Genomic DNA, 24,712 nt, shown 5'->3' on the forward strand with positions numbered 1-24,712 from the left:
AACTTGAAAATATTTCTTAAGATTTTTAAAATTTCAAAGATTTACAATATTTCCCAAATAATAAAAAATATTTGACAGAGATTTCAGAAGGATTTCAAAGATTTCAACAGTTTGAAATTTTTAAAATATTTATGAAGATTTCACCAAGATTTGTAAGATTTCAATGATAGCTAAGGGTAATACAGATTTCAAAATATTTGAGATTTCAAAGATTACAAAATATTTTGATTTCAAATATTTCAAACAGATTTGTAAGAGTTCAAAGATTGAAAAAGGTAAATATCTTAAAATATTTCAGGAAATTTCACAAAGATTTCCAATTATTTCACAAATATTTCAGATTACAAAATATTTCCGATTTCAAATATTTATACATGTTTTAGATTTCAAATATTTCACAAAGATTTCAAAATATTTCACAAACATTTCAAAGATTCCAACAGATTTCAAAATATCTCCGATTTCAAAGGTTCAAAATATTTGGTTTCAAATATCTAACAAATATTTGTAAGATTTGAAAGATTGCAAAAGGTAATAAAGATTTCAAAATATTTCAGTTTTCAAAAACTTCAAGAGATTTCAAAATATTTCAGAATATTTCACAAAGGCTTCAAAAGATTTCACAAAGATTTCTGAAGGATTTCAAAGATACCAAGAATTTTACAATATTTCTGAAGGTTTCACCAAGATTTTTAAGATTTCAAAAATTTAGTATATTCCACAAATATTAACAAATATTTTAAATGGATTTCAGAAGGATTTCACAGATTCCCAGTTTGAAAATTTAAAAATAATTATGAAGATTTCTCTAAGATTCATGAGACTTCAATGATTCCAAAAGGTGCTAAAGATTTCCAAATATTTCAGATTTCAAGAGATTAAAAAATATTTCAGAAGATTTCATAAAGACTTCAAAATATTTTGCTAAAATTCCAACAGATTTTAAAATATTTCCGATTTCAAAGATTTTAAAATATCTTAGATCTTAAATATTTCACAAAGATTTCATAAAGATTTCATTAGGATTTCAAAGAATCCAAAAGTTTTTAAATTTGAAAATATTTCTAAAGATTTTACCAAAATTTGTACATTTTCAAAGATTCCAACAGAATATGAAGATTTTAAAATATTCCAACAGATTGCACAAACCTTTCAAGAATCCCAAAAAATGTTTAAGATTTCAAAATATGTCAGAAGTTTTTTTAAAAAATTCACCAAGATTTAGGAAGGCTTGTACACCAGATTTCACATCAAATAAAATAAAAAGCAATTAATCCTACATTTGCCGTTAATTTAATTTTTACTAGCATATTAAACAGATTATACAATTATTTTAAGTATTTTCAAAAAAACAAAGCTTTCATCAAATACTTTTCTTTTTATTTGCGAAATTTAAATCAATCCAATTATTCAAGTTTCAGTACTTTCAAACTTGAAAGTCTCAATAATTGAAATAAAATCAATTATACTCGTTCCAAAGTGGTTTATTTAAAACTTTTATTCTCAAAAGCTTTCACAGGGTGGCCATTTTAATTGAAAAAATAATTTCCCGGTTCACAAACGTTTTTCACGGTTAATTAAATTTAAAAATCGAACACTGAAGCTAAACATTTTTCCATTGGAGGTCATAAAAACTGAGGTTCAAACGAAAGTACTTAAAGTGGAATTGTTGAATGTTTAACTTGTAAAATTGAAGTTTAAAAGTGTTTTAATTGGAAAATTTTGCATTCAAATGCTCACTTATTTACACGTATAAAATGGAAGGCACTAAAAATTTTCAATATAAAAAAATATAAATCCACGCTATCGTTTTTAATTCTTTAAATTAAAAACTCAATCAGTGATCTTTAAAATTTTCTAAATTATATCATTTTGAGTAATTTTAAGCTAGATAAAACTGGAAATTGAAATTTTTTAACTGAACACTTCTTAAATTAGAAATTCTATTATTTTTATTTTAATTAGTTTAAAAATTCTTGAAAAGCTTCAACATTTTATTTGAAAATCTTTAAAAATCTACCCTTTGTTTTATATTTGGTCAAATTTAAAAATATTTTTGAAATTTTTTTAAAACTTCTAAATATCTGTCAAAATTAAAATGAATTTTTCCTACAACTTTTAGGAAATCCTTTAAATTTTAGAAATTTCCTTAAAATTTTGATGTTTAAATAACAATTAAACATTTATTATTTGTAGACAAATTTGAGAAATTTGAAGAGATACTCCGAAGTTTTGAAAAGATTCAAACTTAATTAATTTGAAACTTTAAATAATAGCCTAATTTACAATAAAATGTAGATTTTTGCAGATTTTAAATAAAAAATTAGAAGCTTTTTAAGAATTGTGAATGGCTTCAAAAGAATAAAAACATTTTCTAAAGATTCCTATGAAAATTAAAAATAATTTTTCATTTTGAAACATTATTTTAAGAGAATATTTACAAAGGTTTTAAAGGAATTACGAAATTGTCAAAAAAGATTTTTAAAATTTGCACAATAATTTTGACTCTTTTTAAAACTCCTAAATATCTCTTAAAATTACACCAATTTTTTCTACAAATGTTCAATTGTTATTTATGCTTCAAAATTTAACAATTTCACTTATAAATTAAACACTTTTTAAATAGAACAATTAAAATTGTAACGTTCAAAGTTTAGAAGCTCTTCGAAATTTTAATAATTCAACGCTTTCTATGTGAAACAATTAAAATTAAAATTGTTTATTTTTAAATATTTGGTCTCAATTTACTTGTCTTAAATAAACAGTCAAATATTGCTTAACATTCAATAATTAATCATTTTCGTAATTTAAAAATGTAAAATTGAATGGGTAAAAAATTTAATATTTTAAACTGAAACATAGTTGAAAATAGTTTATAAAGTTGCAGTCAGACGTTCACATTTTTTATGATTAAGACTTTTAAACTGAACCCGTTTAATTCTTAACGTTGAAATCTAAAAATTCCTAAATTTTGAACTTATTTAAAATCGTTTTGTCGAATCGCTTTTTGTTATTTATTTATTAAATAAAAATGGTTTTTGTCAAAATCTTTCAACTTCAAAGGCTTTTAATTTTTAACTGTTCAATGTTAATTTTTAATTGTTCATTAAAAAAGATAAAACTTCAACTAATTATTTTTAAAAAACTGTTGAAATCTAACTTTAACAGATTTTTCTTCTACACGGGATGTAACCCGCATAAATTAGGCAAAATATGATAATTCCATATCAAATATAAAAAGTGTATTTACTCAATAAATAAATACTTACGGAAACGCAGAGGGACTGCAAATCGTAACTTCTAACTTTTAAATTCAGTTCCTTAGCAGAAGTTTGTATATCACAAATAGGCCGACCGCAAAATGTTGCACCTAAATTTACTTTTCCCTGTGACGAGTAAGAAAAGCAAATTGTATTATTACAAAAAAACAATTATTCTATTAAAATTATTATAAAAAAAAGTTATTTAATCTAATTTTGTTGACAATCTTGCCTTAAACATCGGAGGAGTGGATCTCTTCAATTTCCCAATCCTACTCCAACTAGAAACTTTTAAATTATAGATTCTGTGCATCAAAAGATCGAACTGGAATCCAGTATCATAACCGATTATTAAATCTGGATCTGAATTCTGAATTATGGTGAGCAGTTCCTCGAGTAAATCACGTTCTGAATCGCATCTGATCACTTTTGTGTGTTTTGTTTTCGAAAGTTTATCCTTTGCGTGCAGAGGCCAAGGCACATCTTTCGGATGAGTTACGACTGAAATAAATAATAAAAATGATTTACAATCTCAAATTGAATTTGAAACTAAACTTTCTTCGGGTATTTTTAACTCACGGCAACAATGCTTCTCGAAGGGAGGTTTAGGAGATGCTTTATCAATCTGATAATTGTGATGCAACAAAACTCCAACCATCACAATCTCATTCAACTGTCCCTTGGGATTTAAAGCTGATTGAATTTTCAATGTAGCCACAACCATTGGTGGAATTGTAGTTTTTGAAACTTCACGAGAAAAAGAAATGTGCTCCATTTTCATGCAGTTTACCTAAGAAAAAAAGGATGCGTTACAGTTCCCAGAATACTCGAAAAACAGGGAAAATTGAGTGAAAGCTAAAAATTGATCCATTTCAACTAATAAAAACTGCGTTGCAAATTAAAGGACTTAAAGTGGAACACTTGAATTTTAAACTTTTAACATTGAAGTTTAAACCTTTTTTAATTCAATAATATTGTAATCAAATGCTCAATAATTTACTCGTATTAAATGAAAACTTGTGGCACTTTTTAAGCGAACAATTTTTAATTAAATGCACTTAAAATTCCAAATTAAATATTTTAAACTTTAATAAATTGTAAACTTCAAAGATTCAGATTCAGTTTCAAAAATATTAAAGAAGAATCGATCAATGAATTAAAAATTTTTTCTAAATTATATCAATTTTAAGTTAGAAAAATTAAACATAGAAAAGATTATATTTTTTAACTGAACACTTATAAAATTAATAGTTAAATTATTTTAATTTTAAATAGTTTAAAAACCTTTAAAATCCTTCGAGATTTTATTTTTAAATCTTAAAACAGTTCCTACATTCCCTAAAATCATCCACATTAATTTTGAATAATTTTGTAAATGTTACTAAATCTTTTTAAATATTCACTTAAAATTAACTTTTCAGAATAAAAAATCGTTTTCAATTTTCCTTGAAAATGTTTTTTCTTCTTCGGAAGCCTTTCAAAATGCTTAAAAATCATATACATTTTTTGTCCGAAATCTACAAAAATGTATATTTTGTTTTAAATTAGGCCGTTTAGTTTAAATTATTTCAAATCATTTTAAATTTTTAGCTAATTTTGAATTTTTGGAAAACATCTACGCATCTCTTTTAGTTTTAAATATTGAATTAATAAATACTGATTATAAATAAGCAGTCAGATATTTCTAAATATTATGTAATTGTTATTTTTCTTAATAAACAATTTCAAATTGAATGATTTAGAAATGAAATATTTTAGACTGAAATAATATTTGAAATTTAATAAAAGCCTTTAATCATGAATATATTATTTTGAAATTACTCAAAAATTGAGAATATTTGTTAAAGTTTCATTCGGGCGTTTACATTTATTTACATAATAAGTCTTTACAATAGAAATAGTTTTATTTAAAAACTAATTAATTAATTTATATTAACAGTTGATCGACGAAAAACGTTTTTTATCAAAAATCTTTGATTTCAAACGCTTCTAATTTTTAATTGTTTAAATCTGTAAAAATGCATTTAAAAATCCTTTAAATGGAAAATGTACACTTAAAAATTAAAAGTCATCATGGAAAATTGGTAAGTGAAAGATTTTCGAATTAAGCATTGTAAACTGAATGATATCATAATTAAAAAATATAACATTTTAACTAATTATTTAATTTAAAAAATTGTTAAAATCACAGTTAGACAGATGTTTTTCTTTCAATTTTAAAATTCCCAGTCAAAAAAATAAATTCTCTGTCATTTCCTAATTTTTCAAGGTCTCATAAAATTTAAAATCAAATAGTTGAAACTTCAAGCAATAAAAAATATTACGTTGGTAAAATCCAACTGTTTTTTATTTTTACTAAAACATTGTCTTTTTTTTTAATTCAATTTTTTTGTTTGAAAATGTAATTCCTCGGTTGAGTGTTGAACTACTTTCATAAAAATACCATTTTTTGCTTGAAGGTTTATCATTTTAGTTGAAAATTAATTTTGTTTTTATAAAAAGTAATTTTTTTAAACTGAAAATGTGACTATGCGATGAAAATTTAGCTACTCCATTCTTGAAAAATCTTTTTTTTTTTTTAAGAAAACTAATCTGCTTGGTTGAAAATTCAACTATTTGTCAAAAAATGTATGCCTTTTGTTGAGAATTCATTTTTCTGAGTAGAAAATTAATCTTCTTGGTTAAAAATTTATCTTTTTGGTTACAAATTTATGCATTTTGTTGAAAATTTGTCTTTTTTTATAGAAAATCAATTGTTTGCTTCAAAATTCATATTTTGTTAAAATATATACAATTACATTTTTCGTTGAAAATTAGGTTTTTTAAGTTGAAAATGCAACTCCATTGTTGAAAGTTTAACTACTTTCTTAAAGTTTCTTTTTTTTTTTGAAAATTCAAGAATTTGGTATAAAATTCAACTAATTGGTAATTAAACTGTTTTTTTTTAGAAAATTCATTTTTTTAGGAAAATTAATTCTCAATACAAATTTAACTGCGTACTCCCTTTTTCGTTAAAAAATAATTTTTTTTATTTCAAACTAGACATATTTAGTTTGAAAAATGTAGAAACGAAAAATGTATGAAACAAAAATTAATCAAGTAAAATTTGGAAATTGATCTTCTTGGTTAAGAATTCCTTTTTTTAAGTTAGGAAATCATTTGTTTCTTTCGGTAAAAATCAAGTATTTTATTGTAAATTTGTTTTTGTTGTTAACATCGAACGGTTTTTTTATCAAAACATTTTTTAGAATTCTGTTTTTAGGTTAAAAAATTAACTCACTGGTTGAAGGTTGAACCACTTTCTTAAAAGATCAATTTTTTGGTTTAATATCCATAATTTTAATTGAAAATTTCATTTTTTAACTGAAAATGTAACTATCTGCTGAAAATTTATATTTTCGGGTTAATAATTCAACTTTTTTTATAGAAAATTGGTATTTTTGGTTTGCATATTCAACAAATCAGTATAAAATTTAACTACTTAGTCGAAAATTAAACTATTTTATGGTAAATTGTTTTTTTAATTAATTAAAAATTAAATCTCAATAAAAATTTTAGTACTCCATTCTTGGTCAATCTTTTTTTTCTAGAAAATTGATCTTCTTAGTTGAAAATTCAATTATTTGAAAGAAAAATATATGCATTTTGTTGAAAATTCTTTCCTAGTAGAAAGTTAATGAGCTTGGTTAAAAATTAAAGATTTGATGAAAAATGTATGTACAAAATTAAACTGTTATAAAAAATTCGCTTTTTAAAATGAAAATTAATTCTTCTTAAGAAAAATTTAACTACGTACTCCATTTTTCGTTAAGAAAATGACCTCTTTTATATAAAAATTCAGATATTTAGTTTAAATAAATTAGAAAACATTCAAAGTAAAAATTAATCAAATAAAATTTGGAAATTGATCATGGTAGACAATTCGTTTTTTGTTGTTGTTAGAAAACAGTTTTTTTTCTTTGGTGAAAAATCAATTATTTGATTGAAAATATGTTTTTTGTTGGTAAAATCCATCTTTTATTGTTATTTTTTATTAAAAAATTTTTTTTAATTCACCTTTTCAGGTTGAAAACTTAACTCCTTGATTAAATGTTGAACACTCTTCCTTAAAAGTACAATTTTTTATTGAATATTCATCATTGTAGTTAAAAATTAGTTTTGTTTGTTTGTTAAAAGGTAATTTTTTGAACTGAAATTTTTTTTATTAAAAATTAATTCTTCTTAATGAGAAATTAACTATTTCATTCTTGGTAAATCTTTATTTTTTAGAAAATTAATCTTGTTGGTTGACTCTATTGTTGAAAGTTGAACTATTTTCTAAAGGGATTTTTTTTCGGCGTTTAAGATTCAACAATTTCATACAAAATTCAACTGTTTGGCATTAAATTAACTGTTTTGTAGAACATTAGTTTTATTATAATGAAAAATAATTCTCCCCAAAGAAAATTTAAATGCATACTTCATTTTTATTTAATAAATAACCTTCTTTATTGAAAAGTTTAACTATTTGGTGTCAAAAATCTAGAAACGAAAAATATATTTTATTGAAAATTTGTCTGTTGATAAAACCCAATTGTTTTATTTTATTTTTTATTAATTTTTTTAAGTTGAAAATTTAACTCCTCGGTCGAATATTGAACTACATTCTTAAAACTACAATTTTCTGTTTAAAAATTCATAATTTTAATTGAAAATCAGTTTTTTGTTGTTTGTTAAATTGTAATGTTTTGAACTGAAAATGAAACTATTTGTTGAAAATTCATATGCCTGGGTTAAAAACTCAACTGTTTTATAGAAAATTCGTCTTTTTGGCTTGAATCTTCAAGAATTTAGTATGAAATATAACTAAATCGTACAAAATGAATCTTTTTTTTATAAAAAATTGTTTTTTTTATTCAAAATTAATTTTTCTCAATGAAAATTAAACTAATCCATTTTGGTCAATCTTTTTTTTTAGAAAATTAACCTCCTTGTTTAAAAATTCAACTACCTCGTCAGAAAGTTATGCATTTTTGAATTAATTCTTGTCTTGGTAAAAAATGTATCTATTTTGTTGAATATTTAACTTTCACAGTCATTTCTCGGTTTTTTTCCCGGTTCGAAAATATTTTTCACGGCCAATAAAATTTTAAAAATCAAACTATATTCTAAACCTTTTTTCCACATCCAGTAATAAATGAACTGCAAAATTTAGAAATTTTATAAATTATAGAGTTTAAAGATTCAGATTAAGTTCCAAAAATATAAATTCACGTTAATATTTTCAATAGTCTAAATTAAAGAATCAAGCAGTGACTTGAAAAATGTTCAAAATTATATTATTTTAAGTAATTTTAAGTTAGATCCATAAAAAATTGAAAAATAATTTTTTTAGGTCAACAGTTTTTAAATTAAAAGTTAAATTATTTTTATTTTAAATAAGCTAGGCATCCTTCTGAAGCTTAAAAATTTTATTTCAAAATCATGAGAAATCTAGAAGTGGTTTAAAATTTTTCCAAATTCAAAATAATTTTTGAATTTTTTTTCGGAACTTTCAAATATATTTCAAAATTTATTGACTTTTTCTAAAACTTTTAGAAAATTCTGTAAATTAAAAAAAATTAAATTTTAATTTATAAATAACAATAGAACACTTATTACTTGTGAAAATATTACAGTAATTTTAAGAGATATTTAGAAGTTTAAAAAAGATTCGAATTAAATTTAGAACTTGAAATAATTTCAAATACTTACAGCCAAATTTGAAATAAAATTGAGATTTTTGCAGATTTCAAAAAAAAATTTTTTTATTTTTTTAAGAATTGTGAAAGACTTCAAACAAAAAAAATTTCTTAAGATTCTTAGGAAAATTGAAAATGATTTTTCACTTTGAAAAATGATGGAAGATTTTAAGGATTTTTTTTTAATTTGCAGGATTTTAAAAAATTTTAGGAAAATTTCGATTAATTTAAAAATATATTTAGAAGTTCTGAAAAAAATGTTAATACACTTCGTTTAAATAATTTGAAATCATTTCAAGTTTTTAATTAATTTTGAATCTTTTCAGAACTTCCAAATATCTCTTAAAATTACTCAAATTTTTTCTACAAATGTTCAATTGTTATTGATTCTTCAAAATTTAACAATTTCACTTATAAATTAAACACTTTTTAAATAGGAAAATTAAAATTGTAACGCTAAAAGATTAAAAGTTTTTCGAAAATCTAAAGATTCAAATCTTTCTATGTAAAACAATTCAGTTTCAAATTGTTTTCTTTTAAATATTTAGTTTTTAATTTACTCGCCTTAAATGAACAGCGAAATATTGCTAAATATTAATTAGTTATTCTTTTTATACATTAAGAAATTTCAAATTAAATGAGATAAAAATTAAATTATTTAGACTGAAAATATTTTAAATTTAATAAAAACCTTTAATTATGACTATTATTATGGATTTATTTTTAATATGAAAATAGTAAAACGCATGTTAAAATTTTTTAATATCTAAAAAAATTAATAGAAATAATATATTAACAAATTTATTTATTAAATTTAATTTAAAAAATAATATAAAGGAAGACCTGAGACTCTGAATTAAAAATATATTATTGATAAATCATGAAAAATTGTATTTAAAAATAAAATTATCGGAATAAATGATATATTAATTTCAATTCTTATCCCCTATTCTTTAGATTTCTATACTTAGAGAACAGATAAATTTTAAAATTAATATATTTATCTATATTTACAGTTGATAAAATAAAACTGTTTATTATCAAAAAATTTCAACTTCAAAATGCTTTTCATTTTCAATTGTTTAAATCTTCAAAACTGCCCTTTAATTATTTTAAAAACTGTTAAAATCGAACTTGGGCAGATTTTTCTTCTGAAAACTCGTAAAACTCCCGGTTTCCCGGTCCGGCGGCCACCCTGTTTGTTATAACAAAAATCTTCGATTTTAAAAACTTCTCATTTTTTAAGCCTTTAAAACTGCATTTAAAAATTTTTTAAATTAAAATATATGCTTTTAAACATTGAAAATCTAAAATGGAAAATTTTTAAAGTGAAAGATTGTCGACTTAAGCATTCTAAACTAAATGATATATAATTTATAAAAATCACAATTTGAAAAATTATTTAAAAAACGGTTGAAATTAAAGTTGGACAACATTTTTATTCTAAAAATTTTGTAAAATTTCCCGTCAAAAAATAAATTTCCCGGTCCAGCGGCCACCCTGTTTCTGATTAGAAAATTAATGGTGTCGGTTGAAGATTGATCTTTTTGGGTTAAAAATTTAACTATTTCAATGAATATTCCTGCTTTGTTAAAAAATCGTGTTTTTCGCTTGAATATTCAATATTTCTGGTGAAACTTGTTTTCTCTATTGATTGAAAAATGATGTTTTTTTAGCCTGCATATAAGAAAGTTGAAGTCTTTTTAAAAATACCTGTAATTTGCACCAGGTAACTGGATTATTTTCGACTTTTGGACACTTGACATCCAACCAGCAGGGTCCTTTGATATTTCTTTCTATCAATAGTAATTCCAATGCATTCACAGAAGATCCAAATACTGCCTCGATGGTGCGTCCGCTGTAAGTTGAATCCATTTGCGGATATGTTGCTGCATATCTCACCTCCAAGTACTCAGCATATTTGGGAGCTTCTTCACGGTCGAAGGCGTAAAACTTTGAACTTTTACACGAACGAAATTCCTTTATTCCATTTCTTCCCGCGTAATTACTAAACTCCTCGTAGACGTCCTCTATTGAATTTTCCTTCGGCTCTTCGTCTTTCAATACTGGTTTAATCTGAAAGATTTATTTTTATTCTATCTTAATCCAACAATAAAATATGCTCAGCATTTTACAGGGTGCCTGTTTTAATCGAAGAAATAAATTCCCGGTTTTTCCACGGTTCGCAAACATTTTTCACGCTCAATGAAATTAAAAAATGGAACACTAAAGCTAAACAATTTTCCACTTGAGGTCATAAAAACTGAGTTGCAAATGAAAGCACTCAAAGTGGAACTGTTAAATTTTGAACTTTTAAAATTGAAATTTAAAAGTTTTTTTATTAAAAATTTTGTATTCAAATGCTCAATAATTTACGCGTATAAACATCCTTGGAACGCCTCAAAATTTTATTTCAAAATCTTGAGAAATCTAGAAGTTGTTTTAAATTTGTTTTAAATTTAAAATTATTTAAAAATTTTTTTAGAACTTCTAAAAATCTGTCAAAATTAATTGACTTTTTTCTACAATTTTCAGAAAATCCTGCAAATTTTAGAAAATTTCTTTACAATTTGGATGTATGAATAACAATTGAACATTTATTATTTGTAGGCGAAATTTGAGTAATTTTAAGCCTAATATAAAACAAAATGTAGATTTTCGCAGATTTTAAACAAAAAAATTTGGACCTTTTCAAGAATTGTGAAAGGCTTCCAAAGAATAAAAACATTTTCTTAAGATTCCAGGAAAATTAAAAATAACTTTTCATTTTGAAATTTTTTATCTTTTTAAAACTCCTAAATATCTCTTAAAATTACTCAAATTTTTCCCACAAAAGTTTATTTGTAAATTACAAATCAAAATTAAAAAATTTCACTCACAAAGTAATCATTTTTCAAATACAACAATTAAAATTGTAAAAATCAAAGTTTATAAGCTCTTCGAAATTTTAACGATTCCAGGCTTTCTACTTCAAACAGTTTAGTTAAAGATTCTTTACTTTTAAATATTTGGTTTCAATTCACATATCTTAAATAAAAATTAAAATATTGCTCAATATTCAATAATTATTTTTTTTTTAATTAAAAATTTTAAATTGAATGGGTTAACAATTGAATATTTTAGACTGAAACAATATTTTAAATTTAATAAAATTCTTTAATTAAGAATATATTATTATGAAGTTATTTTTAAGTTGAAAATAGTTGACAAACTTTCAGTCACACGTTCACATTTGTTTAATGACTAAGACTTTCAAACTGTAACCGTTTAAGTTTTAACGTTAAAATCTGGAAATTCTTAAATTTTGAACTGACTTAAAATCGTTTTTCTTCGCTTTTTATTACTTAAAGTACAGATTAATTTTAAAAAATTGATTTATTAAATAAGAATGGTTTCTATCCAAAATTTTCAACATCAAAGGCTTTTATTTTTTATTTATTCAAGTCTTTAAGAAAGCATTTAAAAATTCATTAATTAAAAAATGTAAGCTTAGAAATACAAATTTTAAATGGAAAATTTTTCAAAGTAAACAAATTTTGAATTACGCATTGTAAGTTAAATTATAGCATAATTGAAAAACATAACAATTCAACTTATTCTTTCAAGAATGTTGAAATCGAACGTGGACAGATTTTCCTTCTACAAATTCGTAAAATTTCCGGTAAAAAAAAAAATCACTGTCATTTCCCGGTCTCAAAAAATTCCCGGTCATTTCCCGGTCGAGCAGCCACCCTGATTTAAACTCGAACAGAGCATGTTTAGATCATTCAGGAGAATTTAAAGAATTTATTATTCAAACAAATATATAACATAATTATTACATATATTTTTATGAAAATAATCGACAGGTATTTTTTATTTCAATGTGATACACGCAAATCTCGAGATATGATTTTTCAAAATTTGGTAATCGGGAAAAATCATTTGTTTTCAATCGCTCACAATAAAAGAAGTTTTGTCAGGGAAAATCTGATAGAATTAGGTGATTTTCAATAAAATGTTGAAGCTATTTTATTATTATGGTTAAAAATTGATTTCTTTTGGTTGAGGATTCAAACTATTTTGTTGAAGATACATCTTTTTTGGTTGAAAATTCAACTACTTCGTGGGAAGTGGAAGTACTTTGTTAAATATTCATTTATTTAGTTAATAATTCATCATTTTAGTTGACAAACCTTTTTTTTTTGTTCAAAATTTACTTGATTAAAAACTTTTTTTTTGAAGATTCATTTCTTTGATTTAAAAATTAACTCTTTGGTTGAAAAATTGTTTAATTTTGGGATGATAATTAATTTGTTTTAACTAAAAATATAAATATTATATTGTTTTCTTTTAGTTGAAAATTCAACTATTTGTTTCAAAATTAACTTTTTTGTTGAGAATTCAAATTTTTCTGGTAAAAAATTTAAACATTCTACTAGAAAACAAGCAAATTATTTGCAAATATAAATATTTCGTAGGAAATGAACTTTTTTGTTTAAAAATCATATTTTTCGGTTGAAAGTCCAATAATTTCGTTGAAAATTCTTCTTTTCTGGTAGAACATTAATCTGCTTGTTGGAAAATTCTTTTTGTTAAAAATTCATCTTTTTAGTTAAAAATTTAACTATTTTATTGAAAATTAAATTTCTGGGATAATAACCTAATTTTTGTTATCTGAAAATGTAACTCTTTCATTTTTGGCTGAAAATGCATGTGTTTGGTTGAATATTCCTCTTTTTGGGTAGAAAGTTAATCTTGTTTCCTGAAAATTAATATTTTTAGTTGAGGATTCAACGATTTTGTTAAAAATTGCTGATTATTCGTTGATCCTTTTTGGTTGGAAATTAAACTACTTTGTTGGAAATGGAAATACTTTGTTTAAATTCATTTAACAATTGAATGTTTTAAGATTTCAATTTTGGACGTTAAAAATGGAAAACTTGAACATGAATAATTCTTAATTCAAAGCGATTAAGTTTCAACAATTTAGTATTGGAAACTAAATTACTGAAACTTCCAAAGTTAAAGCTTTTGATTATTTTAGAATTTTAAATTGTTATTACATAAAAAAATGACAATTTAAAATTAAAGCTCATTAAACCAATTTTTCTCAAATTAAAAAATTAATTAAATTGACTTGAAAAATCAAACATTTTTTCCAAAACAAATAGTAATTTTAAATAAGGAACATTAAAAATAAAAAATGTCTACTCTGGAATATTAAAACCTAAAGGAATGCGAACTTCATTTAAAACTGAAAAAATTTAATCGCAAAAATTGTGATATTAAAACTTTTTTACACTCAAATCCACTACAATTTTAATTATTTAAGGACAAAGTTAAACAGCTTAAAAATTCATCATTTTTAAATCCCTAATTATAATTTTAAAATTCAAGCAATTCAAATTTAATTGCAAAAATTAAAACCTATGATTGGGAAAAATTAAAAATTCAGCGATTAACATGTAAATTCTGAAATCTACAATTGTAACAATTTAAAGTTACCTAAATTATTAATTTATTGGTGTATCAATTTCAGATAGTTTAATTTTTAACTTTTTTTATTTTAAACTCCATTTTCAATTTCAAATTTCCCTGTTTAAATCATTCTTGAATTTTTCCAAAAAAATATTTTTCTATTTGAAATTATTTCTTTAAATCTTCAACTAAAAATCGGACAATTATCAGATAATTAAATTGAAAATTAAAAGTCAAGGCTTTTAATATAAAATTTTGAATTATTGAATATCAGAATAGTCCTGGTACTTTTCATAATTATTTGAATTTGAAACTACAATAATGTGAAATTTAAAATTCAAAACCTCCAAGATTTAATCTAAAAATAAATGCAAGAAAACATTTAGTTTCAAGACCTCGAAGACTAAAATGTTTTAGAACCGCGCATTCAAAAATATAATTTTCCATTAAAATTTGTACCAAGTGACATTTAAAACGACTGGATAGTTTTTTTAAATAAAAAATTTGACTTCTGCCGAAAAAATTAGTCATTTTCCCGTTCAATATTTTAGAACCTTCAAAATTTATTTATTCTAAACGCTTTGAGAATTACAGTTACCGCTCAAAATTATTTTGACGGCTTTTTCAAATGACTTATTAAGTTCTTTTAATTATAATTATGTCAGAGTTAAAAATACAAGATTAAGATCAAAAAATATAAATTCACGTTTACATTTTCAATTCTCCAAATTAAAGAATCAATCAATGAACTTTAAAAAAATTCGAAATGATATTATTAAGTTATTTTAGGCTAGAAAGATTAAAAATTTAAAAAAAATCAATTTAAAAGCTCTTAAATTAGAATCTAAATGATTTGAATTTTAAATAATTTAAGAATTCTTTAAAAACTTTGAAATTTCATTTCATATTTTTTTAATCTAAACTTTTTTTTTTAATTTTCTCAAAAATCAAATTATTTTTAAAATTCTTTTAGACCTTCTAAATAACTTTTAAAATTAATTAAATTTGTTCTACAAATTCTAGAAAACCCTTCGAATTTAATCAAATTTCCTTCAAATTTTGATTTATAAATAATAATTGAACAATTATTATTTGTAGACAAAATTAGAGTAATTTAAAACAAAACGTAGATTTTTGCAGATTTCAAACAAAAAATTTAGAATGCTTTTAAAGCATTGTGACAGGCTCTACAAGCATAAAAAAAATTTCTTAATATTCCTAGGGAAATTGAAAATTATGTTTCATTTTAAAAAATTATTTGAACAGAATATTTAAAATAATTTCTAGATGGAAATTCAACAAATGTTGCTTACAAATAAAACATTTTTTTAAATAGAACAATAAAAATTGTAATGTTAAAAGTTTATAAGTAAAATGATTAGTTTTTAGGCAAAAAGATTTTATTCTTCACAAAAAAATACCATATTTTAAAAAAGTACATAAATTTTAAATGAAACAAAAAAAAACAAATTTCAGCAAAAAGTAGAAGTTCAATATTCTGTTAAAAAATTAATTTTCCACAAAAAAGTATATTTTCTACCAAAGGGGCGAATTTTAAATTATAAAGATGACTTTTTAACAAACAAGTTTATCTTTTAATTTTTCAACTTAGAAGACGATTTTTTAAACAAAAAGCTTAATTTTCTACAAAAATAAATTTTATTTTTAACAACATACATGAATTCTCAACTAACATAAGTCAATTTTTTAACCCTGTAGTTGAATTTCAGCTAAAAAAAATTTCAACCAAAATTTAAATTTTTAGTTAAGAAAATGAATATTTAATCAAAAAGATGAATCTCTAACTACAATAATAGAATCTTCAACTAAATTAATTAAATTTCTAGTTTAAAATATTAATTTTCAACAAAAATAAAACAAACTTTTAACGGCATAATTAAAATTTCAACTGGAATAGGTAAATGATCAATCAAAAAAATTAATTTTCAGCCAAAGAAAAAAAAACGACCAATGTTTAACCAGAAGTAAAATATTTAAATTGTCAATAAAAAAAATTAATTTCAAACCAAAAATAAAGTTTTTAACACAATAGTTAAATACAGTGACATAAGGCAACATTTACAAACAAGGAATTACTGTTAATGAATTTTATATCGTAATTAAAAAAAAATTAAGTACGCTCTCGAAAAAATTCCCTGTTTAAGAAAAATTCCCCCCTTAAAAAACAAATCCCTGACATTTCTAGATTTTTTTCAGGTAGGGTAGACACCCTGCAGAATATTAAAAAAAAATTTTAAAGAATTTCAAAATTGTAGGAAAAATTCTATTCATTAAAAAATATGTTTAGAAGTACTGAACAAAAATTTCAAACACTTCGTTTAATTTACTTGACATCATTTCAAGCTTTAAATTAATTTGGAATCTTTTCAAAATTTCTATATATCTCTTAAAATTATCCAAATTTTGTCTGCAAATAATAAGTGTTAAATTATTATTTCTACATAAAAATTAAACAATTTTGCTTACAAATTAAACATTTTTTGAATAGAACAATCAAAATTGTAACATTATAATTTAATTTACTCGTATTAAATTACCAGTCAAATATTGCTAAATATTAAATAATTCTTCTTCTTTTATTAAAAAAAAATGTTAATTGAATGGGTATATTTTTAATTAAATAAAAGCCTTTAATTGCGAATATATTATTATTAGGTTATTTTTTTAATTGAAAATAGTTGAAAATATACAGATCCATTTGAAAAATTATTTATTCACTTATTTATATTTACAGTTGACAAAATAATACTGCTTTCTTATCAAAATTTTTCAACTCCAAACGCTTTTAATTTTTCATTGTTTCAGTCTTCAAGTCTGCGCTTTAAAATTTTTGAAATTAATCATACACGCTTAAAATTAAAAATCTAAAATGAAGAATTTTTAAAGTAAAAGATTGTTCAATTGCGAATTATTCTTGGTTGAAAATTCATGTATAAAATGCAACAATTAATTTATAAATTAAAAAAAATCTTACCTGTTCCCTTGGTAAAAGATAGACTCTCCTAGGAACGTTTTTCACGACAACACAGCAAGAAACGTATTTCTTGGTCGATTCGACGAACGTCTTGCCGAAAAGATAAACAACTCCCGGTTGCCTGTAAGGATCCTCGTAAGCGTCCCACCAGAAAAATCGAAAAACTGATTCATTAGCTTCGTTGGTGATGATGGGCAGAGTTACATTTCTATCGTCCACCGAATCTTTCGTTTCATCCATTTGCGGTTGGAAATTCTCCTCCCAAGCGAGACTTATGTCGGCTGAATCGAACATATCCAAGTCCGAGGTATCGCACGCCAATGACGACGCTTTTTGAGAATCGACCTTACAAACGGTAAATTCCGAATCGCCAAATTCGAGATTATCGGGTATCTGAAAATCAGGTTCCAAATTACACTGGACATTTAATAATTTCGTTAATAAGGTGGCCCGTTTGAGTTTAGTTGAAAATTAAAATATTAGGTTTTAAATTTCTGCATTTTATTGAAAATTCGAATTTGTGGAAGAATGTTTGAGTTTGGTGATTAATTTCTCCTTTTTTTTCAAAATTCCTTTAAAAATTCAAATATTTGGTTGAAATTTCTGTACCTTGTTAAAAATTCGTATAATTTGATTGAAAATTAGTTTTTTCTTATTTAGAAATAATTTTTTTTTAAATCAAAATGTAGCTGTTTAATTTTTTCTCGAAGATGTATCCTTTTTTTTATAGAAATTCAATCTTCTTGAATTAGAATTATACTATTTCGTTGAAAAATGACTTTGATTTTATTGGAAATTTAGTTAATTTACTGAAAATTTAATTATTTTATTTACAGTTTAAAATTGATCTGTTTTAGGTGAAAATGCAACTATTTATTAAAAATCCGTATTTTTTATAAAGAGTACTCTCATTAGTTGAAACTTCATCTTTTTGATTAAAAATTAATTTATGTGGTCGAAAATTTAAATATTTTGTTTTAAATTTAAAGATTTCGTTGAAAATTTATTTTACTAGCTGCACATGTTAATATTTTATTTTTGGTAATAAATGTATTTCTTTAGTGAAAAACTCAGGTGTTTGGATGCAAATTTAATTATTTTGTTGAAAATTAACATTTTTTTTAAACATGACGTCTTGTGGCAAAAAATTCAATTATTTGGTTGAAAGTTAATTTTTGTTTCAGTTGAAAGGTCTACTATTATATTTTTCATTCGGAATTCATCTCGTTTTTTAAACTATTCTACTATTTGGTTACAAATTTAATTATTTAGATGAAAATTGAATTTTTTTGTTAAAAAATCATCTTTTGCGGTAAAAAATTCAATTACTAGGTTGAAGATTCATCTCTTTGATTGAAAATTTAATTATTTTGTTTAAAATTTGCTTGATAATAAATTTTTGTGATTGAAAATTTCAATATTCTATTTTTTTCTGAAAACGTATATTTTTAAATTGAAAATTATGGTTTAAAAATTTACCTTTTTTATCTGAAACTTCAACTATTTGTTTCGAAATTCGTGTTTTTTGGTAAAAATTTATTTTCGTAGTTAAGAAAATTCGTTTTTTGGTTGAAATTTCATATTTTTTGTTGAAAATTTAATTACTATCTGGTTTACAATTCATGTATTTTGTTTAAAAAAATCAACAATTTGGTAGAAAATTAACTTTTGTTGTTGAACATTTAACAGTTAGGTAAAAAATTCAACTGTTTTGTTAAAAAATAAACCATTTATTTGTAAATTTAACCATTTAATAGAAAATTAACTTTTTTGTTGAAAAATAATATTTTCTGTTTAAAAGTTCAACAATTTCGTCGAAAATTCATCTTTTTTGGTTGAACATCAATTTGCTTGATGAAAAATTCCTTTTTTTTTAATTAAAAATTAAGCATTTCCTTGAAACTTTATCTTTCTTGATTGAAAATAAAATTGATTGTTAAAAATGTATCTATCTTATTTAATTTAAAAGTCAGCTATTTTCTAAAACATTCAAATCTTTAGCTGAAAAATTAATTTTTTTCCAATAAATTTGTCTTTTAGGTAGAAACTTCTACTTTTTGATTAAAAATTAAACTACATATGTGAAAATTCAACTATTTATTTAGATTCACCATTTGAGGAAAAAATTCCAGGTTCATTCCCGGTTCGGAAAATTTTTGCATGGTCATTGGAATTAAAGAATTTTAACTCTTATCGCTGAAAATCTTTTCAATTTACAGTAATCAAAACTGAATTGCCAATTAAAGCACTTTTGAATTTTAAAATTTCAATATTCAAGGATGGAAAAATTTAATTCCGAAATTTTTAATCAATATTTTATACTTAATAAATTTTATGCAAATTGTACAACAATTTTAAATTAAATGCTTTTTAATTTAAAACTATTATAATTTGAAAGAAAAATTTTAACGGGATGGTTTTTATAAATAAACAAAATGAAAAAATTAGCAAGCACAAAAGCCTGCCGTGAATGAAGTTTCAAACAATTCCTATGTAAGAAAAAAATGCATGCTTCAAAGGATTAAAATTAATTCAAACAAATATAAAAATAATTAAAAATTTGAAATTATTAGAAAAAATGTTTAAAACCTTTTATATATCTTTCAAAATAATTCAAATTTTTCCTCATTTTTTTTTAAATCATGAAAAGTTGTCTTAAAATTTTCTAATTTCTTGTTTCACAATTTTGGAAATCTTTTTCAATATTATTTGGTAACAATTTTTTTTGAATAAGAAACTATAAAAAAATTATCTCAGGAACTATAAGAAAAATTTTTTATTATCTTGAAATATTTTAATATTTTACTTCAAAATCTTCAGAACTAAACATTTTCTTTACATTTTTTAAAAATTGATCTTTTTTTATGTTTTTAAAATTTTAAATGTTTTTTTCAAAATAATTTGATTTTTTCCTAAAAATTGTTACAACCCATAAAAAATTATAATAATTGGCTTAAAAACTTTAAAATTCGTTTTTGACAATTTTAGAAATTGTTTTAAAAGTTTTGAAATCTTTTTAAATATTCTGTTAAAATAAATTTTAAACAATAAAAACATCATAAAAATTGTTCTCAGGAATCTTATGAATATTTTTTATTGTCTCCAATCCTTCAATCCTTTCAAAATCCTTAAGAAGGTTCAACATTTTTTTTCGAAATCTCCAAAAATTTTCATTTTGTTTACATTTAAAAAAATTGATATTATTTTTATTTTCAAAATATTTAAATTTCTTTTAAAATAATTCGAATTTTTCCTAAAAATCTAAAAACAAAATCATGAAAAATGATAATAATTGGCTTAAAATCTTTTAAATTATTTTTTGACAATTTTGGAATTCTTTTAAAATATTTTGAAATCTTTCTAAATATTCTCAGGAATCTTAAGAACATTTATTATTATCTTCAATTCTTTTAAAATCCTTAAAAAGCTCCAAATTTGTATTTCAAAATCTTCTAAAAAACGGGCCTTAAAATCTTCTAGATTCTTTTTTGACAAATTTGGAAATCCTTTGAAAGTTTTTTAAATATTCGCTTAAAATTCATTTTTCATAATAATAAATTATAAAAAATTTCTTAAGAGTCTTAAGAACATTTGTTTAGTATCTTCAATCTTTTCGAATGCATCTTATAAGTCATTCGAATTTGACCTAACATTTTTTTTAATCAAACAAAACTAAAAAATAACCTTAAAATATTCAATTTTTTTTTTACATTTTTGGAAATATTTTCCCAGGAATTTCACGAACATTTTCATTATCTTCAAACCTTTCAAAATTCTCAAAAAGCTTTAAAATTTTATTTCAAAATCTTAAAAAATCTACATTGTGTTGAAAAAATCTAAAAACTTTTAAACATCTTCAAAAATTAATCGTATTTTTCTTAACAAAATTTTAAATCATGAAAAATTTAAACAATTGCCTATTAAAATCTGCTAGATTCTTCTAGATTATTTTTCGACAATTTTGAAAATCTTTCAAAATCTATTGGAATCTTTTTAAATATTCTCTTAAAATAAATTATGTAAAATAAAAAATTATTCAAAATTTTCCCAGAAATTCTAAGCATCTTTTGTGATTATGTTTAATTCTTTCAAATTTCTGAAAAAGCTTCAACATTTTATTTCTAAATCTTCAAAAATCTATATTTTGTATTAAATTTTTATAATTTTATTCAGAAAATTTAAATATTTATTCAAATAATTCGTATTTTTTCTTATTATTTTTTGTAATCCTGCAAAATAAAAAAATCGTCCTAAAATCATTGAGATTATTTTTGAAAATTTTGGAAATCTTTAGAAATGTTCTCTTGAAATTAATTTTTAAAAAATAAAAAATTATAGAAAATTTTCCCAGGAAGGTAAGTCTTTATTATCTTCATACCGCTCCAGATTCTTAAAAAGCTTTAAAATTTGTTAAAAATCTTCAAAAACCTAAATTTGATTTAAATTTTGTCAATTTAAAAATGTTTTGTTAAAACTTTTTAATATCTTATGAGACCATTCGAATTTTTCCTCAGATTTTGTAAAAATAATTCAAATTTTTAAAAATTGCTAATTGAAATCTTCCAAATTCCTTTTTTTTTTAATTTCGAAAATCTTTGAAAATCGATTGAAAATTTTAAAAATATTTTTTCAAAATATATTTGTAAATTAAAAAATCATTAAAAATTTTTCAAGGAATCTTAAGAAAACTTGAGTTTGAACTTCCATACTTTCAAAAACTTTAAAAAGCTTCAAAATATTATTTCGAAATCTTGAAAAATCTTCATTTTGTTTAAAAAATATTAAAACTCAAATATCTTTAAAAATAAGTCGTATTTTTCCTTAAAAAAATTTTAAATTATGAAAAATTTAAACTATTGCCTATTACAATCTTCCAGATTCTTTTTTTAATATTTTGAAACTCTTTTAAAATCTATTGGAATCTATTTAAATATTCTCTTAAAATAAATTTTGTAAAATAAAAAATGATTTAAAATTTCCCCCGAAATCTTTTTAAACAAAGTTTTATCATCTTTAATAATTTCCAAATTCTTAAAAAGCTTCACAATTTTATTTGTAAATCTTTAAAAATCTATATTTTGTATAAAATTATTCAAAATATTTTCAAATTTTTAATTATTATTAAAAGTTTACAGAAAATTTAAATATCTATATAAATAATTGGAATTTTTCCCAATTCGTTTTTGTTAATTTTACAAAATAAAAAAAAATGGCCCTTAAATCATCGAGATTCCTTTTGATAATTTTAGAAATCTTTAGAAATATGCTTGTGAAATTAATTTTTCAAAAAAAAAAAATAAATAAAAAAATTTTCCAGGAAGAATTTTGTTTATTATCTTGAAACCTTTCCAAATTCTTAAAAAGTTTCAAAACATTGTATCAAAATCTTCAAAAATCTAAAGTTTGATTAAAATTTTTTTAGATTAATTTTTTCTTTTCTTTTCGAGACTTTTAAGTTGAATTCGATATATTCAGAAATATGCATCTTGTTAAAAAAAAAAAGGTTCAAAACTTTCAAATGTCTGTTAAGATAAATCGTATTTTTCCTACAATTTTTTTCAAAATCATGAAAACTTAAAAAAATTGCATATTAAAATCTTCTAGATTATTTCTTGACAATTTTGAAATTCTGTTGAAATGCTTTGACATTTTTTCCAATATTCGTTTAAAATAAATTTTGTAAAATAAAAATTCATTCTAAATTTTCCCAGGAATCTTAAAATAATTTTCTCATTACCTTATATCCTTCAAAAATCCTTAAAAAGGTTCTTTTCGAAACTTTACAAATTTTAAATTAGTATTAAAATTTTTTTAGAATGTTTAAATATCTATTATAATGATTCGAATTTTTCCTAATTATTTTTTTTTAATTCTCCTAAATTAAAAAAACTTGCCTTAAAATCTTCCAAATTCTTTTTGAACATTTTGGATATCTTTATAAATATTCTTTTGAAATTAATTTTTAAAAATAAAAACCGATTTAAAATTTTCCCAGGAATCATAAAAACATTTTTTTTAATATCTTGTAGTCTTTCAAAATCCTACAACAAATTAAAATTTTTTTAAATTTGAAATAATATTTTTAAATTTTCAAAATTTAAATATCTTTTAGAATAATTTAAATTTTTCTATATTTTTTTAAATCATGAAAAATTAAAAAAAATACCTATTTAAACTTTCCAGATTCTTTTTTTTGGTAATTTTCGAAATATTTTTACATGTTACCTTAGAATACATTTTTCAAAATACAAAATTATTCTAATTTTTTGTATAAACTTAAGAAAATAGATTTTTGCTACATTAATTAATCTTCAATTGTCATTTATAAATGGAAAATTAATACTTTCACTTAAAAATGAAACATTTTTGAAATTGATTAATTAAAACCGTAACGTCCAAAGTTTACAATTAATACTCTAAAATTTTAACGATTGAAGGTTTTCTATTTTAAACAAATAAGTTTCGTATTGTTTATTTTCTAATATTAAATTTATCGTTAATTAAAAAAAAATATCGCTAAATATAAAAAATCATTCTTTTTTTTTAATTCAAGTTTTTCAAATTGAATGAGTTAAAAATGGGATATTTTAAACTGAAACAATATTTCAATAGGATTTTAAATGGAAGAAAAATATTTAATTATGTATACATTAATTTAAAGTTATATTGGGATAAAAACAATATTTAAATATTGATATAAAGCAAATAAACAAAAAGAACTATAATAAAATATAATTTCTTTAAATTAACAATTTTTTAAGTACTTCAAAATTGCATTTACACATTCTTTAAATTGAAAATGTGTGCTTAAAAATGAAGACCTAAAACGCAAAATTTTTAAACTCAATAATTTTATAATTACTTTTTGTAAATTGAATGATTCCTGGTTAAAAAGTAATTTAATAAAAAAAATAAATAAATAGACTTACATCCTCGATTATTGTCTTTGCCTCCTCGACTTCATCTTTCGAATCCTCAATAATCTGACTCGCAGAAGTTTCAGTAGAATCCTGAATCGATTCATGATTTCCGTTCCTATTCAGATCTTCGTTTTCATCAGTCTCGATCTGCTGACTGAGACTCTGCTCTTTAAACGACGCCTCTTTCAATTTATCAGCTTTCGATTTAAAGGAACTTGTACTCAGATCATCAAAAATCATCATTTCATCATCATCTTCGATTTCTTCCCTCGGGCTGATTTCTTCTACTTTTTGAGGTTTGGAAACTGGTGCACGCCTCGGAGGAGGACTTTTACCATAAAAAACAATTAAAAATAC

General features: G+C 22.2%; 1 protein-coding gene across 1 annotated transcript in view; it reads right to left on the minus strand.

Moving 5' to 3' along the window:
• The window catches only part of LOC117174758 (DNA polymerase alpha catalytic subunit), an 81,778-nt gene that overhangs the window by 46,422 nt on the left and 10,644 nt on the right, over positions 1-24,712 (minus strand). The window contains exons 4-9 of the mRNA XM_033364106.1: positions 24,365-24,683; positions 17,436-17,828; positions 10,694-11,056; positions 3,840-4,050; positions 3,493-3,761; positions 3,270-3,386 (exon numbers count right to left, since the gene is read on the minus strand). Coding sequence (XP_033219997.1) covers positions 3,270-3,386; positions 3,493-3,761; positions 3,840-4,050; positions 10,694-11,056; positions 17,436-17,828; positions 24,365-24,683 — 1,672 coding nt within the window. The remainder of the gene's footprint in view (positions 1-3,269; positions 3,387-3,492; positions 3,762-3,839; positions 4,051-10,693; positions 11,057-17,435; positions 17,829-24,364; positions 24,684-24,712) is intronic.

The sequence above is a fragment of the Belonocnema kinseyi genome, chromosome 6 (assembly GCF_010883055.1).
Source record: "Belonocnema kinseyi isolate 2016_QV_RU_SX_M_011 chromosome 6, B_treatae_v1, whole genome shotgun sequence".
Classification (NCBI taxonomy): domain Eukaryota; kingdom Metazoa; phylum Arthropoda; class Insecta; order Hymenoptera; family Cynipidae; genus Belonocnema; species Belonocnema kinseyi.